Source organism: Phaenicophaeus curvirostris, chromosome Z, assembly GCF_032191515.1.
Source record: "Phaenicophaeus curvirostris isolate KB17595 chromosome Z, BPBGC_Pcur_1.0, whole genome shotgun sequence".
Lineage (NCBI taxonomy): Eukaryota > Metazoa > Chordata > Aves > Cuculiformes > Cuculidae > Phaenicophaeus > Phaenicophaeus curvirostris.
Genome location: NC_091431.1, coordinates 64,940,865 through 64,957,982, shown reverse-complemented (window position 1 = coordinate 64,957,982; position 17,118 = coordinate 64,940,865). Strand labels below are relative to the sequence as shown.

Below are 17,118 nucleotides of genomic sequence, written 5' to 3'. Positions count from 1 at the left end.
AGAGCAGATGTGATTTTAAAGGGTCAATATATTTACTCAATAGACAAAGCAGTAAAACAGGTTGTCAGAACAAGGGTTGTTGCTGAGTAAGCTCCAGATCCACATTAAATGACTCAGACCTCTGTAAATGCCAGCAGGAGGGACACGGTATAAGGGAGAGCTTTGAATGCTTCACACAGGAGTAGGTTTGCTTCCCTCATGATGATGCTGGGAAGAAGGACTCTGAAGCCTGGTTTTGTATTGAAGTTCTTTGCCTAGCTCATCTATGCAGACACAATATGCCCTTTATTATTTTCTCAGAATTGATGTGGGAAGCTGGGGCAGCAGCAGATCAGACCCAGTTGATCCAAGGGAATTTTCTTCACTAGTACTCAGAATAAATAGTAGAAAAGCAAAACTACTTTCTCACCTGATGCTGCTTTCTGGATTTCCAGGGTTACGGATGTGGGAAGACACTGCATAAGCAAGCAGATCTCCTCATAGGTCATCTTATTGACTGGGATACTGTTGATGGTGGTAATTTCATCTCCAACAGCCATCTTGCCCATTGATCCCTGATGCAACAACAGAACCAAGGAAATTATAAATACGCTTTAGAAGCCCCACCACAGAGGCAAAGATTGCAGGGAAGAAATTAATGGCTTATAAGCAGCAACCCTTTTTTCACATCACTGCAGATCACAGGTAGCACTGCTGTTAGTTTGCCAACACATAGACAAAGAGCAGACTGTGCTTTTGCCACGAGAGGAACCAGTGATCAGTCTAGAACAGGAAGGCCAAAAGAGCTGCTGGGTTCTCCGAGAGATGAGCATCAGGATGAAGACCTCTTCATTTAAATGAATTGGGATAAATCAGCCCTTGTTTCTGCAGGACTGCAGCACTGTCTAGCACTTTTGCATTTCCTGTATGAATGATATTGCTGATCAGAAACTCCCACTGGACCAACGGGACTCTCCTAAATAACTGAATTGGACAGAGATTGAGCTCTTAAGGTAAAAATGTAAGTATCTTTCCAAGCACTGTACAAAAGTCAGACAAAAATTCATGGACAGAACACAAATCCTCAGCTCTCACAGTCAAATTCAAACTGCCACGAGATACCCCTCTTACCCCAGTGGCCGTGAACTAGATTAAAAATGCTACATCCAGCTTAGTATGCCAGAGTATCCTCCTTCCTCTTTCTGCACCTTTGCATCTACATCAGCAATTCCACATCCAGCATGAGCCCAATATCCACACTAATATGTGACTGCAGGAGATGCAGAAAAGAAACGTGTAACTGGCACTGCCAGTACTACCATGGCACTTGGCAAACCTGGCCAGTACCTATGGTGTCCTGGTACCAAATCTGCGTAACACAGGAATACACACGTGTAAAATAGTAAGCATTTTTACCATCAGGATTTACTTATTTTGTCTTTGTGTCTGGTAAAAACAAAGGAAACAAAATAATAGTATTCCCTCAAAACTGTGATTGTGAGTGGGGATCAGTCCAACTCAGTAGATTCACCTCTTGGCCAAGGGTGCACTTCTGAATCAGAAAAACTTCATTCAACAGCACTTCAGAACAATATGGGATGAGATGTTTTGCCCAGCAGAGACAAACATGTCCCTTGCAATTACTCATCAAAAGATGCTTAATAATAGCATTAGTAGTAATAACTCCTGCAAAGTGAAAGCAAAAATTACCATTTCTGCTGCTCCACCTGGTCGCAACCCTGTAACAACAACCTTTAATGGCATGGCCTGGATTTCCAAATCCAGGCCGAACGACTCATGCTCATTGCGAACTAGAGTGACTATTTCACCCTGGCCCTGCCCAGCCCCGTTTGATGCTTCACACTTCTTGCCATGAGGGAGTGTCCTTGCAACAGGCTTGTTATAAGAGCCATGCTCCTCCATTCTCTGTCTCTGAAGGCTCCGGCACTCAGTGCTCATCATGCTTTTCACTCTCGTGACTGCTCTGTGCTCAAGTTTTGGAGATCTCTTAGATTCAAGCTGTGCTTCCCGGAGCTCCCTCAGACTCAGGCTGCCAAGACGGACCTCAGGCATACTTGAGTAATCAAACGCTATGATGGGGAAGAAAGGAGAGTCAATTTGCTCCAGCATGCTGTTTGCAGACTCCATGGTGTTGCTGAAGACAGTAGAAGATGTCTCTGTGCCACCGTATCTGGGTGACTCAGTGTCCTGGCTCTCATCATCAATTCCTACAGATGAAGTCGCAATGACAATGCCAGCATCCTCCTGGCTCTTGGCCCTCTGGCTTCTTTGTGAGTGGGAACTTTCATCGTCATCACTAACGTCACCATCATAGAAAACAACCCTTCTCTGCCGATGAAAGGGGCTGCGGGCTGATTTGGGGCTATCGCTGAGTATGCCAGGTCGGACAGACTCCATGTGCTTGTTGTGAAGGCTGGATGATCTCCCACTAGCTGGAGAAGACAGACCATTTGCTTTTGCCACTCCTGCTTCTCTAGCAGCTAGGGGAAAAAAAAAAAACCAAAAGGTTTTACTTTAATTGCATTTATAGATGATAACTAATACCATGCATCTTATTGCAGTGGAGTAGATGGGGCTCTGTTTACAGGGGAAGCTTAACTTCTCCTTAAAATGCAAAAAAGCAGGTTTTCCACATCCTCCCTCTAGCTATAATAAATGGCAAGAGGGACAACAGATACATCTTCAATTGATAGATAATTCCCAAAATCTGTTCAGGGTACATCTGGTTCTATTTTCACTTTATTTCTAAATTATGACTATGATCCAAAGAAGAAAGGGATGCAAATTCACATGTGCATTTTACTTAAAACAACAGAATTTCTCTGTCATTTTGCTTAAATCTATGCTCATAATTGTCTGCATCAACTTAAAGAGAGTGAAAAATGCTTTCCTGAACAAAGACAAAAGCATACAACAATCAGTTTCAAATTAAAGACTAATAAACAGGCGACTCCTTTCCAGATCCTTCTTAGAAAGGACTGCATCTAATTTTCTGGAAAGTTTTTTTGTGTTGTTTTGTTTTGTGGGGTTTTTTTTAAATTGTAAAAATGCTTTTAAGCATTAAATAATTAATTTTCAGAGAAAAATAAGCTGCAGACAAAGACATTGAGAAGCACAGGAAACAGAACAAATGTAATATCCTTTTACTTTGAAGTTAGATGCATGTCAGTAAGGAAATGTAAGATTCTTTCAGTCAATTACTATGGGGAGAAAGACATAAGCAAAACATCTGATGTAAAATTGAACATTTTATTGTTTTTACACTGCTCTATTGAAATTGTGTATTTGAGATAGCTACAAAATCTTTCATTTAAATGTAATCAATCAGGTGTTCATCAGTCATTTGTAAAAAAACCCTGCAGTGCTATCAAACTAGTTTTGGCCAAACCAATAGAGTAATTTTCATATAATCAGAGCAGCAATTTGGACCAAGTATCATGGAAATGGGCATTTACGTGCATTATTGTAAACCCCTGCTATTTTCCACTATTTCATATGCTGCCAGGCATTTCTTACTAGCACAGGAAGCACTGCAAGCTCTCCTGTAAAGCAAACTCGTGCTCAGTGACAGTCCCCCTATTAGCCAAATGGCCAGACACATTCTTGTCACTTACTCAGGTTGCCAGGAAGAAGAGAGCCATCATCCAACAAACTGTTTCTGTTCTTCTGACGGAGCTGCTCTTCATCGCAGGAGCCAGCTACAGCATCGGAAAATGGCAGCTGGCTTGTACCATCGTGTGAGAAGTACTGGGAAAGCTCTGACTCGGAGCTGACAGATCCCTGCTGAAAAGAAATGAGCCTGATGACCAGATACCATCGATGCTTAAAGTCCCTGTCCGCGTGCAAGCACCACAAACTCCAGTCACATTGCTGTGTCAACAAAGTTTAAAGTCAATTTTTAAAAAAGAGGACTTGTTGGTATATTGAGAGATAAAATGTCAGACTTGGACAGCTGAAATGCTGCACAATAACATGTTTTTAGCCAGTATAATAAATAAAAAACTATTCCAAATCTCTCAGAAAAAACAGAGACTTCTCCAATGCAATGGCTATATAGAGAGACCAAGTGCTTTGCTTCCTGTCCACAGGCTTAGGTCTCTCTTGCTATCTGATACGTCTCTGCCCCACAGAGCAGGGGTTACTTCAAGTTGGCAGGAAATGGGAGCCCACAGTTTTCTCTGCCACACTCTGCACACTGCTCCCAAAGGCTACAGCCACACAGACGAGCAGGAGCTTGCTGCTATCATCATTAAAATGTATGACATTGGAAACAAACCCTTTTACAGAGCTTCTGCGGCAAAGAAGGAGCATGAAGGTTTGGTTTTTAACTCCTTGATCAAGTAATAGCTTCACTAAAGCTGAATTTGAAGCAGACACTGTTTTTATTGCATCTAATTCTTTTACCCGGCTTGCTGGCTCCAGGAAGCGTTTCATAGTCCAGCTGAGGGGAGATGAGGTCTCTCCTTGTTTGGCCTTCACACTAGGAGATGGGCTTTTCTGTACAACTCCTGTTAAACACAGCTTAGTTAGATGCCAAAAACTAAAGATATGGTCCATACATCCAAATAAGCTCCTCATTCACCTCTCCAAGCAGGAGGCTGCATTTAATCCCACTTATTATCTGAATAGCTTTCCTGAAGTGAGATTTATTTAGCATTTTGCATGGTCACCCTGAAATCAGGCAAATCATTATCACTAAGACACATTATGCCAGCCAAGCCCAGAACAGAGATATGAATAAGAGATGAGCAGAAGATGATCTCCTTCACCTGCTGGAGCATGCTGCTGACAAAGTATAACCCCAAAAGACAGATTAGTAGCCACTGGCAAGGTCTACTCCAAAAAAGGTCTTAGTCAATGCAGATACAAAGAGGATAATCGGGAATTCAATATTTTTGCCTAAAAATCACCTTACTAGTCACTCTGCCATTCCCAAAAGTTTGCTTTCATCTGTAAGGTTTTAGGTAGTGCCAAGTTTGGAGTTCAACAACATCAGACAAATGCCAGAGCACACATTTTGACATGACCCTGAAGACTAAAAGGAGTTAAAACAAACAGTCTAGTATGCAATATCTGGACTTTTTCAACAGACACACCAATACCTTCTCCTCTTTTTTTTGGCCATCTACATGGGTAAGTGTACACAGATGGAGTTGATCCTCCTGCCCTTTTCTTACTGGGACGTTCTCCTTCCCAGTCACCCTGAAGAAAGATGGAGCAAACCCCTCTTGGCATACCTCCTTTCACATCACGGCAGCCTAGTGAAACTCTAAGCAAGTAATACAAGCTATAGAGTTGATCCATCTGAACTGGACATTTTTGCAATGCACAGAGTGATTACCACCCGCAAACTCTTGTGCTGTTTTGAGGGCCTTCAAAACATTGATGCTGGGAACCCAGGAGCATGTCCTTAAGCCTTACATTTACCTGGAAAAAAGACACATATTAGAAGAGAACACACTGCTACCTGTGACATGAGAGGAGCTGGTGTCCTTGCTCTCTCGGTGGGTAGTACGTGCGATTGCTTCATCCATCTCCTGCTCAGAAACCTAGAATCAAGTGGAAGACAGAGATCAAACTGGGTAGATGAAATGAAGATGAAAGTCTGACCACTTACCACTACAAGTGCATGATTCATTTCATATATACAGCTATTTTTTTAAGATGCAGTAAAGGAGACCTAATTGAGAGCTCCTAATTCCTGGTCTCCTGATTTGAATTCCCTCCACAACACTCTCCTGCAGAAACCAGGAGACAGAAACCTGCTGACTTCATGAAGACCACATCCAAGTGCCTCATTACGCAAACAAATAAATCAGTACCAGGCTTAAAGAAATAAAATGAAGCAATTACAGCACAATTTTAACTCGATTAAGACCTGTACACTGATTTATTGAGAAAATATTAAAATACTGCTTTGTACTAGCATACACCAGCAACAGAAGATATTCTATGCCTAACCTATTGGAAGAATACCAGGCTCCCTAACATATTAGCTGTCCTTTTAATTTTCAGTTCTTTTTGCTTTTAAAAATAAAACTTAAATAAGTAACTGGCAATTAATATTTATCTGGTTTAGGAATAAATACTGGTTTACCATATTTGCTAATTTGTCCTGAATTACCACCATGCACTTGATTCTTAATGCTGGAAAAATCCACAGAATTTTATAACAGGAACAAATAGGCTGCAGGAGTATATATGTAAAAACAGAAAGCTAGTTAATTCTGTCCAAATTCAGAATTTAGTATAAATACAGACTAGAAATTTGAATCTTTCTGAACCATGAAGAGTTGAAAGATTCCTAAGGAAACTCAGCAGTTTAAACATAGTTTAAATGCCACATTCACTCAGAATAACAAGAAGAAAGAAAATGTTGTGGTATTTCTCCTGGAAGTACATGAAAACACTGAAGTCAACATATTCAGCAGCAAACTGTACTGTGGATCTTTTGTGTCATAGAATGAGACGTCAAGTACAAAAATGTCTAAAACAACATAAGCCTTTGTAGAAATACATTCTTGTTTTTGGTCTGTGGCATGACCTTAGAGCAAACCAAAAGCCCCCAAGCTCCTGGAGAACAGGGAGTTCCTACAGGACACAGACCATGCCCTGAGAGTACATGCCAGAACCTGTACACACACCTCTTGGGACAAGATGTCCCAGGAGTAAAACTAGGTGCTGGGCAGACTGCAGCACTTGTTTAAAGCTAACAAAAAATCCACACTTCTGCAAGCTCTGCCAATTCTGATTTTTAGCATCCTCTATATCCCAGGCAGATCAAAATGGAAAGGGATAAGCTAATTCCTAACTACAGTCTGCAGGCTAGGGTATTATTAAGACCTAATAAAACAAAAACAAAATACCCTGCACACTTCCTTAGATCCCTCAGTGCTGTCAGAAAAAGGGTGATAGTGACATAATGATAAATAAGGGTCTACATATGGACACTTCTTCAGACATCCAGCTATGAGGGCCTGTGGATTCAATACAGCCGGGGGACGGGGGGAGGGATGCCTTATGGTCTCTCCAGCTCAAATTTTAGCTTTTCTTAGCATTTCTTGGCAAAGGACTTGTCATTTTAAATATCGCTTATGGAAAACTGTAATAGGAGTCACTTAATAGTTTCCCTCTGTAACTGATTAATAGCAAGCAATTACCTTAACTCAGTCCATCATCTCAGCAGATACCTGGTTAGGTCACACATTGGCTTTCAAGCCACCACCACGGGAAGATGAAGGATGGAGTAGAGAGGGCAGTCTCTACTCTATGGCGTCTTTACTTCATGCTACTTACAGACTCTCCAAAAAGTCTACATGCCTTAATAATGTAATCAAATTGAACCATCGTGCTGGTTCAGCACAGCATACAGACTCCCTAGAAATACTGTTATCTTAGGCTGTAGCCCAACTCTTACCGTTTCCATGCTTACCTTTAGCTAATAGAACCACAGTCTCTTTCTTTTTAGCAGTACAAAGCCTTGCATCAATGATAATAAACTCTAGGCAGTAGACCCCTATTTGTCTATTGTTTATATATTTAATTTAGCAAAAAATACACAATTTATTATAAAATAAGAAACCTGAGTTCTTCTAGATATGGATTTATTAAGGCCTCCATTTGTAGCTATGAGTTCATAAGTCAGAGCTCTCTGGACCCACTAATGCAAATATTTTTACAGCTTCATTCCTGCTTAAACAAGAAGGTTTAGTACACTCATGAAATTCTTTGAATTATTGAAATGAAAGAAGTTGTTATTCCCTATAGCTTAGTTAAAAGGCTTTTATCTTCTACCATCAATTTTTAAAAACTCCTTGAAAATACTCAGTTTGTAAACATAGCCTTATTTCCAAATTGCCCTTGCACATATTCCACAGTAGCAGTACATTGCAGACTCTGATGTTTTAATTCCTGAAGGAAAATTTTGATCTTTGACAGATTTTACTTTTTTTTGAAAACAGTGTTCCTACTACTTCATTATAGTTTATCAGTTAAGCTGTTGATATTTATACTTCTGGTCCTAAATTACATACTATACAGAGACAAACTAGTTGCAAAATAACTTCAGGGAGGAAGAGGACTTGTGCCATATTTGTGTTGCCTCTTGGTCCAAGTACCAAGAAAGATGGGAACACTTCACTCAAGTAGTTCCAGGAAAATTGCATTTGATCAGTGAATGACTAAGTGAAAAGCTACAGGGACAGTCCAGCATTGCTACAACTTACAAAACTGGAAGAAATTATTACAATCCTGACTTCTTGCACAACACACACTACACAGAGAAACATCCAATAGTCTTCATCTGCTGCCTTCCCTAATGCAAGGCTCAAATTACAGTGCGAGCTGAAAACAACCCAGATACATATTCTCCTCACCTTTGGGTTAGGATGCCGACTAATGATAAGGCTGACTGGACCTGGACCACATTCGCTCAGAATGGCATAGGCTTCACTTAAAGCCGCATGACGCAGACTCACTGAATCTGCCTCCAGGATCTGGTCACCCCGACTGCAAAGAGACATAAAGCAAGTTAAACACAATCACCTTGTACAGAAATATTTGTGCTTTCAACTGATGGTCAAGCTTTTTCAAAGATACAAATGTTTAGAAAAGATCTGATTTGCAAGGAAGTCAGTCTTGCTCCCAGTGATGTGAATGCTTTGAGTCCTGTTGACTTCATGAGGGAGGTCCAGAGATCCCTTCTGCACTTACTGTCAGTGCTATAAACTGACAGTATTGCAGTTTATAGCAAAACTAGTTGCATTTGGACTAGGGTGAAAGCAAACCTCAATTCCAAATCTGCATCCAGATATTGTTGAGGACAGAAGAGCAGAAATTAGATTCAGATGGGCTGTTCCTTCTGATCGTATTGAATTACTTGACACAAACACTGATAAGGAATTCATTATTTAGATATGAGTTTATTAAATGACTCCAGGGAAAAACTGAGCATGATAAGCTTGTATTTGCTTCAAATTAACATACAGAACCCATTAAAAAGGAAAAAAAAAAAACCCAACCCACTTCTGAGAGGAAATCATAGGTTGTTTAGTTTCATTTTCCCAATTTCTTAACTCATGCTCACAGTGCTCAGACATCTGGAACTATTAAAAAGAAAATATCATCAACTAGGGATAACATTAAAGCTTTCTCCATAATTACTAAAGCGTTTGCTTTAAGTAGACACTCCCAAACAATCCACTACTGCTGATCTACGCTGGGCCACTTGTGACAATGGAGATGAGTTTGCTCTCTGAGCCCACATAGTAAAGATAAAATGGCAATTGCATAGGACAGCCTTCAGTAACCTGGACTTCTGGTGCAGGCTCAGGAAAACAGAGAGTGACCTATCAGTTGTGTAATCATGCTGCTGCTCTACCCTGTGTTTTAGATTTACATGCTATTTGAAACTACACAAATGGAGTCGCTTACATAGCTGCGTGATTGAGAGGGGAAGCTCAGATACAGAGGAGCTGGATCCAAACCCCCTTCTGGTATTGCAAAGCCAGTATTTAATTCATGAAGTTCTCCAAAAATCAAAACCATCAAGTTAGTTTTCACTTATGGAACCATAAACCACTGATGGCACAACAGAAGCAATGTCTCAAAGAGGCAAGCTAGAAATCTGGGAAGCATGCCCACTTAAACCTAATAAACGATACAGCAGTTACATACAGATGCAACCCGCACTGCAATCTTTTCCAAAGAGGCTTACAAGAAAGCAAGTTAGCATTAAATACTCTCTCCTTATAGGCATTTCTATATGGTAGGAACTTTCAAGGGTTTTGGCAGGGATGCCACCATAAAATTATCTTCTTCCCTTATTCCAAAAAATCAAATTGCTCTATCGCAGTTCTGGTGAGCAAGGAAACAGAAGGCACTCTCTACCCTTGTGAAAGCAAAGCATTTTCTCAGTCTGTCTGCACCGGTGCTCACACCACACATTCAGTGTGGATCATACAGATTCAGCAGGTTTTCAGTGCAGCTTCCCTCCTGAGCAATGCTCCAAGCGCTCACCAACATTTAGGCAGGAATGCAGAAAGGTGGAAGATTTCCTCCAATGGTTTTTAAAAATGAGGCAAATAACTTTCTGTCACTTAATCCAAAGCAAAGCACAAGGGAACCCTAGGAATGATTGCCCCCCTCTGTCTCTCATGGTTCCTTAAAGTCATCCAATCTGATTAAATGAGATAGGCAGGTCAGCCTACAGCAATCCTGCCAGACAGACACTAAGGGCAGAAAAGCACTGCTGAAGCCATGGGCACAGTCAGCTGTAAGAACATCTCCCCCAGCTCATTTTAAAGAGAGTTTCAGGTGACTGAGCTTTGAGCAGAGCTCTGCAAATTTCCTCCCAGTCTGGAGTCTCATGCTGCAGCTCTTCTTGCTGCTCCTCTTTCTCGAAGGGTGCTATTAGGCTCAGCTTTCTGTATAGAGAATTAAAAAAAACCCAACCCAAACCTTAATGATTGTGCTGCTTCTAGCACACAGAATAATGTTTCCAGGATATTTCGTATCACTTTGGAATGTCTTTATTTAAATGTTTTCTTTGCGGTGAACTTCTAAGTATAAATTCTCTCCCTGTTACACTAACCAACAGGTGAAAACAAAGTCACAATCAATTTTATTGCAAAAGTATTCCAGCATGTTTCTTCTTTAACTAACCTTAATCTGCCATCCATTTTAGCCACTGATCCTGGGGCCAAGCTGTGGATGTATATCCCTGGAGAACTGTTTTCCAGAGTGAGACAACAGGCACCAATGCCCAGCCCAACCCCTGGCTCTGTGAAAAACAAAAAGTACAAAGAAAAGTAGATTGTAATCACACAGGATACATAAGTGTTTGTGTTCCCACATCTCATCTGAGACCAAGACCCTGTATTGTTTCAGAGTTGGCCTTAGGTGCAGTCAGTCAGGAAGCCAAGACCAACAGTGGAAATCAGGATTGAAAATATCTGATCCTGGCTTTTTTTTCCTGAGATCCATCACTGAGGGGAGTAGCTCCACTCCCAGCAAATTTTCTGTGCGCTGTGGGAGCTGCCTGGAAATGTCACATGGGGTCTCATCTGGTCCAAGGCACAAAGGAGTCAGGACAGCAATCCAATAAAGATGTCACTTAAAATTACTGCAGAAAACATAAGAACAGAAGATGCTGCCAACTGTACTGCTCTCTTTTATTAAATATCCTCATGGCATTCCTCAGCAAAGAGTCATATAGAAAGGTGAGGCATTCGATTCAATGATTACTTCTGTCCACATTCACCTTGGCTTTTCTTCGGGTAACAGCACTACTGAAGTAGAAATTCCCTCTCTAATTTTTTTAATCCGACTTTTAAAATCAGCATATGTTAAATCTTTAAAATAGGCATACTTGTTCCGCCACATATAGCATATTGATCTAAGTTTATTTTGTGAAGTTATTGATAACAAGAACAACCATCAGGCTGGAGTTCAAACAGCTCATCTGGGAAATTTTGAGAACCCTGCACAGCTTTGCCTTCCCCAGACCTGCCCCATACAAGAAGGCCATGGCTGTTTGGGCTGTAGAGAGGCTGATTCACATTTTCCCTGGTATATCACAGCCTCCCCCTTTCAGTAGTACAGACACTGACTGCTACCCGCAAGAGCCTCCTGACTGTGGAGCAGTAAAATGTGGAATGGGGAACTCTTTAGAGGTTTTTCTCCCTCAACTCATGGTTTAAGATCAGATGGACATGGGGAGGTGCTCTGGATATTACAGCCATCAGCCTAAAACTCCCCTAAAAAGCAGGGATTCCGTTCTCCAAGCCCATGCTAATAGACCCTCACCTTTATGGAGTGTCACATCCATGACGATCCTGTCCTTTGGGCCAGGTCCTTTGCGGTTGGAGGAGGAACCGTCCACCTCATCAGGGACAGGAAGCGGTGCCCCACCGCTGGCGCTGGAGCTGGGGGAGCTCGAGCGGCTCAGCAGGGTCGGAGTCACACAGGGCGTAAGGCTTGGGCTGCGCAGCCGTGTACGCACAGTCAGGGTCACCACTCCTTTCTTGAGTTGCTGGAGAGACAGCAGAGAACAACAGAGAACTCCAATAAGTGACACAATACCCCAACGTTTGCCAGTAAACCTGCATACACTAATTTATAGCAGCAAAAGAATATAAAGACAAAGGTATGAAACTGCACTGAACAAATGGGAGCATGAATCTTTTCCATACTACAGCCTTATTACCTTAAACCTCTGAATGGCCTCCTGATGAGTCAGTCCTTGTAGAGATTCTCCATTAACTTCTAGAATTTCATCTCCTGGTAATTAGATACAAAAAATGAAGTCAGCAAAATACAGGCTACAGAGATGTAATAAACCTTTCCTGTACATAAGGTGATACAGCACTATTAGGATCCCAGCTAACTGCTCAGTAAAAATCCTTTTACTGTTCTCAGTTTATTTTCACTCATCCTAATGCCTTCACAAGTTAATAGTGATGAGTTAGCAGAGTAAAGACTTTTCTTCAGCAGAGATACTTAACTTAGTTTTCTCATACTAACAAACAAGCTGAAAACACTACAGATTTTAATTAAAGTATGAAAACAGACGCTCATAAGATGAAGTCCAAAGGGAATATAAAAATCCCTTTCTTTTGTGAGTATCAACAGGAGAAATGAGAATTTAAGTGAAACACTACAGCACATTACTCCAAAGCCTGTTCAAAGACAACTAACCTTGCATCCACACGCAGAAAGCAAACACAACCTCTTACTAAATGTCTGTGGGTGAAGTAAGTAGTCCACATACTATGACAACAAATGCCTTCTCACATAAACAAACACATCACATCACCTTTCTACCTGCTTCCATGCTCTGGATCTTATTACATACATCCAGCTGTGTTGATCTACTTTCATTTTATTAAAAGGAAGATAAGCATGATCCAGATCACTTTCTGCATTTTTACTTGCATCTGTGGAAAATCAGACGGAGTGATGTCATCAGCCAAGTCTATCCCTCCTCTCCTTTCCTAGCTCCAGTGGAAAAAAAAAACAAACCCAAAACCAGTATATAAACACTGAATAGCCTGCAAAGGCTTGCTTGGTTTATGGACAGCTGCTACTTACTGGCTTCCCATGGCAAGTGCACAACCTATGCTGCAGGAATGCGAGCTTCCCTCTGGCAGCAAGTGTCAAAGTTGGCACCAAAAGCCGCCTCAAATACAATAAGTGCGATGAGATGTAAAGAGGGGAATGTTGATAATGAGAAGGAGAGAAGTAACACAGGAGTAGCTTGAGAGAAGTAACACAGGAGTAGCTTTCTATGGATGAGAAGTAGCACAGCTACTGCAGAAGAGCTGTAAACCACCGCTCTAAACTCACAGTCACTTTGTACTTTCAACACTAAGAGCCTTGTCTGGCACAGGAGCACTTGGATTGGGGTACAATCATACACAGGGCAGGCTGTACATCTAGCTCAGAGACCAAGACTGGAAAAGTAGTAACAAAATCAGGATATATCTGCTTCTCTAACCAGCTGGGTGACCTTACTGCCAATCTCATCCTTCATCTCTTCTTTTTCTTCTTTTTTTGGTTATGACACCTACTTGGTGATTCATGTCAAAAATCACACCAAGAGGCTCAGAGACCACAAGGGCCCAAAACAGCTTCTCCCAAGCATATCCCTCTGTATAGCCCATTCTTGGACCAGCATCTTTAAGCCAGACGTTGGTTGGGTAGATACATTTCACTGCTATTAGTGAACCTCTCCAACTGAAGAAATGCAGCTTACACTTTGGCAAATGGAAGTTCACTGAAAAGGAAGGGGGGAAACACCCAAAAACCTTTATGCTTTAGCTTCCCCTTCTCAAAGTGCAATACAATTAAATTAACTGCTATGATCAATCTTGCCCAGAATGGATAAAAAATGTGTGTTACATCCTCCACAGCCTGATGGACAGGTGCCTAAATAATTTTTCTCCTGGACTGAAAAAATATCCTACTGTGGTCCTTTATATACAATTAGATTCTCTCTAGTATACCTTCTTTAAGCCTTCCATCAGCAGCCGCCGCTCCATTGGGGAATATAGTCTTCACGAAAATCCCCATGCGTCCACGAGCAGAATCCTGACCTCCCACAATGCTGAATCCAAGGCCCTACAGAAAAAGGAGGAGAAGACACACACCTTACTCTATTTAATGACCTGTGTTAGAAAGACATCTGATAACGTGTAAGGCAAAAGAAAGATCAAAACCCAACAGCTGCTGATGACTTGCACTGCCACTTTACCTCTGCTTGCACTCCCTGATTTACCTTCACCCTAATATCAAGACACTTATCAGCCCAAAAAGCAGAAGCAGGCACCTTAAGCCCAAAGGGGAAAATGCTACTTTGAGGTTTATTTTTTTAAACACTGGGTCAATGTGTTTATGTTATCCTATTCCCATTTTAAAAACTGTAATAAACCGATCTTAAATTGACAGAGAGTAGACTCCCACCCCTGAGATCTATATCCAGGATTAACTGTGGTTTTCCCTGCTGTCACAGATCCTGCATTTTCTCAGGAAAAAGAAAAGCTTAAGATCGTGACATAAGGTCAGTGCTGTAATGTCAGGAATGTTGCTGGAAGGAGGGCTGGTGTGAGGGGGCTGCCACGTACATGTACATTCGTAATTATTCTGAAGACATGCACCACATTGTATTTAAATAAGTCCAGGTCAATACATTCCCCAGGGCTCCATCTGTTAGTTCTTGCCTCTGCGCTGTCCCAGTTGCCCATGGGACTGTCTTACAAAGCTGATCTGGGAATGAATGAGCACAGCAGAATGCACCTCTCTCTTCTGCTGAGTTATTTCCCAGCCAAATCACCTCCTTGATCCATTCTCCCCATATTTCTCCTCTTGTCACTGCTGTACAAATATTTTACAGAATAAAGAGAAAAGTCACCAAACAGCTGGAGAAGGGAAGTGGAAAACTGCTGTGCTTCAGTGATCTGAAGCCACGGTATTATTAGCACCTCAGGCTGTGCTCTACATCCGAGGGATGCTGCCAGGTCAGGCACTAACACGGTGTTTACAACCCAGTACAACAACCAGCATTTTTTGTTTACTCCATGAATATAAAGTAGACTACCATTGTTATGAGCTTCTAGTAACTTGCTAAGGCATTACTGATTTCTAGAAAGCAAGCACCCTAGCTTTCTCGTGCAACACAAGATAATTAACTGTATACTGGTAAATTGTAAACGGCAAAGCATCCCATGGAAAACACAAGGTGCCTGGCATGGACACGGCAGTTCTCCACATGACCCTGTGCAGTGGATTGGGAGAAATATGGCTGCAAAGCACAGTGATTCCAATGTTAGCCCACCTTCCTAGAGAAGCATTGCCACTTGGGGCACACAGTTGGCTCTCAACCACCAACATAATGACTCTACAGAAATACTTTCCAAGCCCCAGGTTCACATAAAGTCAATAAAGCAAATGCTACTGTATAAATTGTACACAGTGCAATCCCCAGCAGAGCCGATGGCTCAAAAAGTGGGCAGAAGACACCTAAAACAGCAGTTGTTTGAGGTCTTTCAAGATCACTAGAGTCTTCATGCTCCTAACTGCTTCTTAAAGTCTTGGAGATAACTGCAGAAAAGCAGGAGAGGGTCATTTATCCTACATGGAGAAACAAACTAACTCTTACAAGAAAAATGGCATTAAAAAAATAAGTAAGTGAAAAATGAAGAAATATTTGCTTGGAAGTGTCATCAAAGACCCGGAGTCCCCCAAACAAGGAGAATTATGGCAACCGCGAGTCAATCTACTCGGAGAAGTCACTATTTCTAACTCTTAGCTAAACTTCAAGCACAACAAGGAATTCATTTTGTATTTGAGCTTGGAAGTCAAAACAAGACTTTTTACTCCAAAACACATCCATCTGATGAATTTGAAGAGTATTTCACAAAAGACATGCATATTTTTAGCATATTTAAATGACAGCCTTGATACTAGTGTGGATTGGATTAGGGAAAACAATATATACCTAGGTTAATGCTTATCTATTTCTACTTAGGGTTCAACCAGCTGGTGTCTAGCAAATGCACAAACATATTACTGGAGGGTGAAAAGAGGACATTTTGACCCACAGAATTCAGTGCTCTCAGATAAGCAATCAAGCAGGAACCCGTCTTTCGGTTTAATACATAATTTGCAGCGATTTTTTTTAATGTATCCAGATTCCACAGAGATACAATACGTTTGTCCATAATATGCATGCAAACAGGTACTCTTTGGCAGCTGCATCAACTTTGCATAAACATATGTATTTATAGAACCATTATTAATATTTGATAACTTAGTAGCAACCAGATGCACCAAATCAGAATGAGAGTCAACCCACATCAAATACGTGACACAATCATCACTTCCACTGGATTTCACAAATGTAACTTTGGCATCTGCACATGAAAAAGGGATTTGTTTATCATTATTGTTATTATTATTATTGGCTACCTTAAGAGCTGCCAGAAGTCCTAGGTGTGGGAGATGCCTCTTAAATGTCAGCTCTTGCCATGCGTAAGCAACCAGCTACATGCAGAAATCCTCACCTTGCCTTGCCCTTTCATCAGGACGATGTTGGAAATGATCGATGGCTGGGTCAGTCTCCATGGAGATTCCACTTGGGCAGCACTGAAGGAACGGGTGGATTTCTTCACAATATGGTAGTCCTAACAAATAAACAAGGGAAGTTGCTCTGACTGCTTGGCACAGACATTGGGATTTCACACCGGGAAAATTGCATGTGTCAGAGAAGAGGGAAGGAGGATCTTAGAGATTTTCAGAAAAATGTTCAAGGGATTAAATCCTAGCTGTTACACTCAAAGTGAATCTTGCCACAGTAATTTTCCTGCATTTTGCACAGTAGCGTCATTTTGTAATGTACTAGTCACAATTTAAATTGAAAAGATTAACAGTAGCCTCATGATATACTGAGGTCCTCACCTGCTAAAAAGAGAAAAGCCTACATCATCAAGTCATTAAAATAAAGAGAAGCAGGATTTTGTTGTTTAAGTCATCAGATCTCTAGAACTGCACGTCATACACTCAGTCTTGGAGCTTCCTGGCCACACCAAAAAGTATTCCCCTTCACCATCTGCAGAGTAATGA

At 41.3% G+C, this 17,118-nt stretch overlaps 1 protein-coding gene across 4 annotated transcripts in view; it reads right to left on the bottom strand.

The window, feature by feature from the left end:
• PDZD2 (PDZ domain containing 2) overlaps positions 1–17,118 on the bottom strand; it is a 151,330-nt gene that overhangs the window by 22,039 nt on the left and 112,173 nt on the right. For 3 of the 4 annotated variants that reach the window (XM_069880630.1, XM_069880632.1, XM_069880633.1), the window contains 11 exons: positions 16,560–16,679; positions 14,004–14,118; positions 12,206–12,279; positions 11,806–12,031; positions 10,663–10,780; positions 8,376–8,508; positions 5,468–5,549; positions 4,405–4,508; positions 3,615–3,783; positions 1,690–2,480; positions 410–554 (listed from right to left, as the gene is read on the bottom strand). In XM_069880630.1, the coding sequence (XP_069736731.1) occupies positions 410–554; positions 1,690–2,480; positions 3,615–3,783; positions 4,405–4,508; positions 5,468–5,549; positions 8,376–8,508; positions 10,663–10,780; positions 11,806–12,031; positions 12,206–12,279; positions 14,004–14,118; positions 16,560–16,679 (2,077 nt within the window). The remainder of the gene's footprint in view (positions 1–409; positions 555–1,689; positions 2,481–3,614; positions 3,784–4,404; positions 4,509–5,467; positions 5,550–8,375; positions 8,509–10,662; positions 10,781–11,805; positions 12,032–12,205; positions 12,280–14,003; positions 14,119–16,559; positions 16,680–17,118) is intronic. The other variant, XM_069880631.1, reaches the window with a different exon arrangement.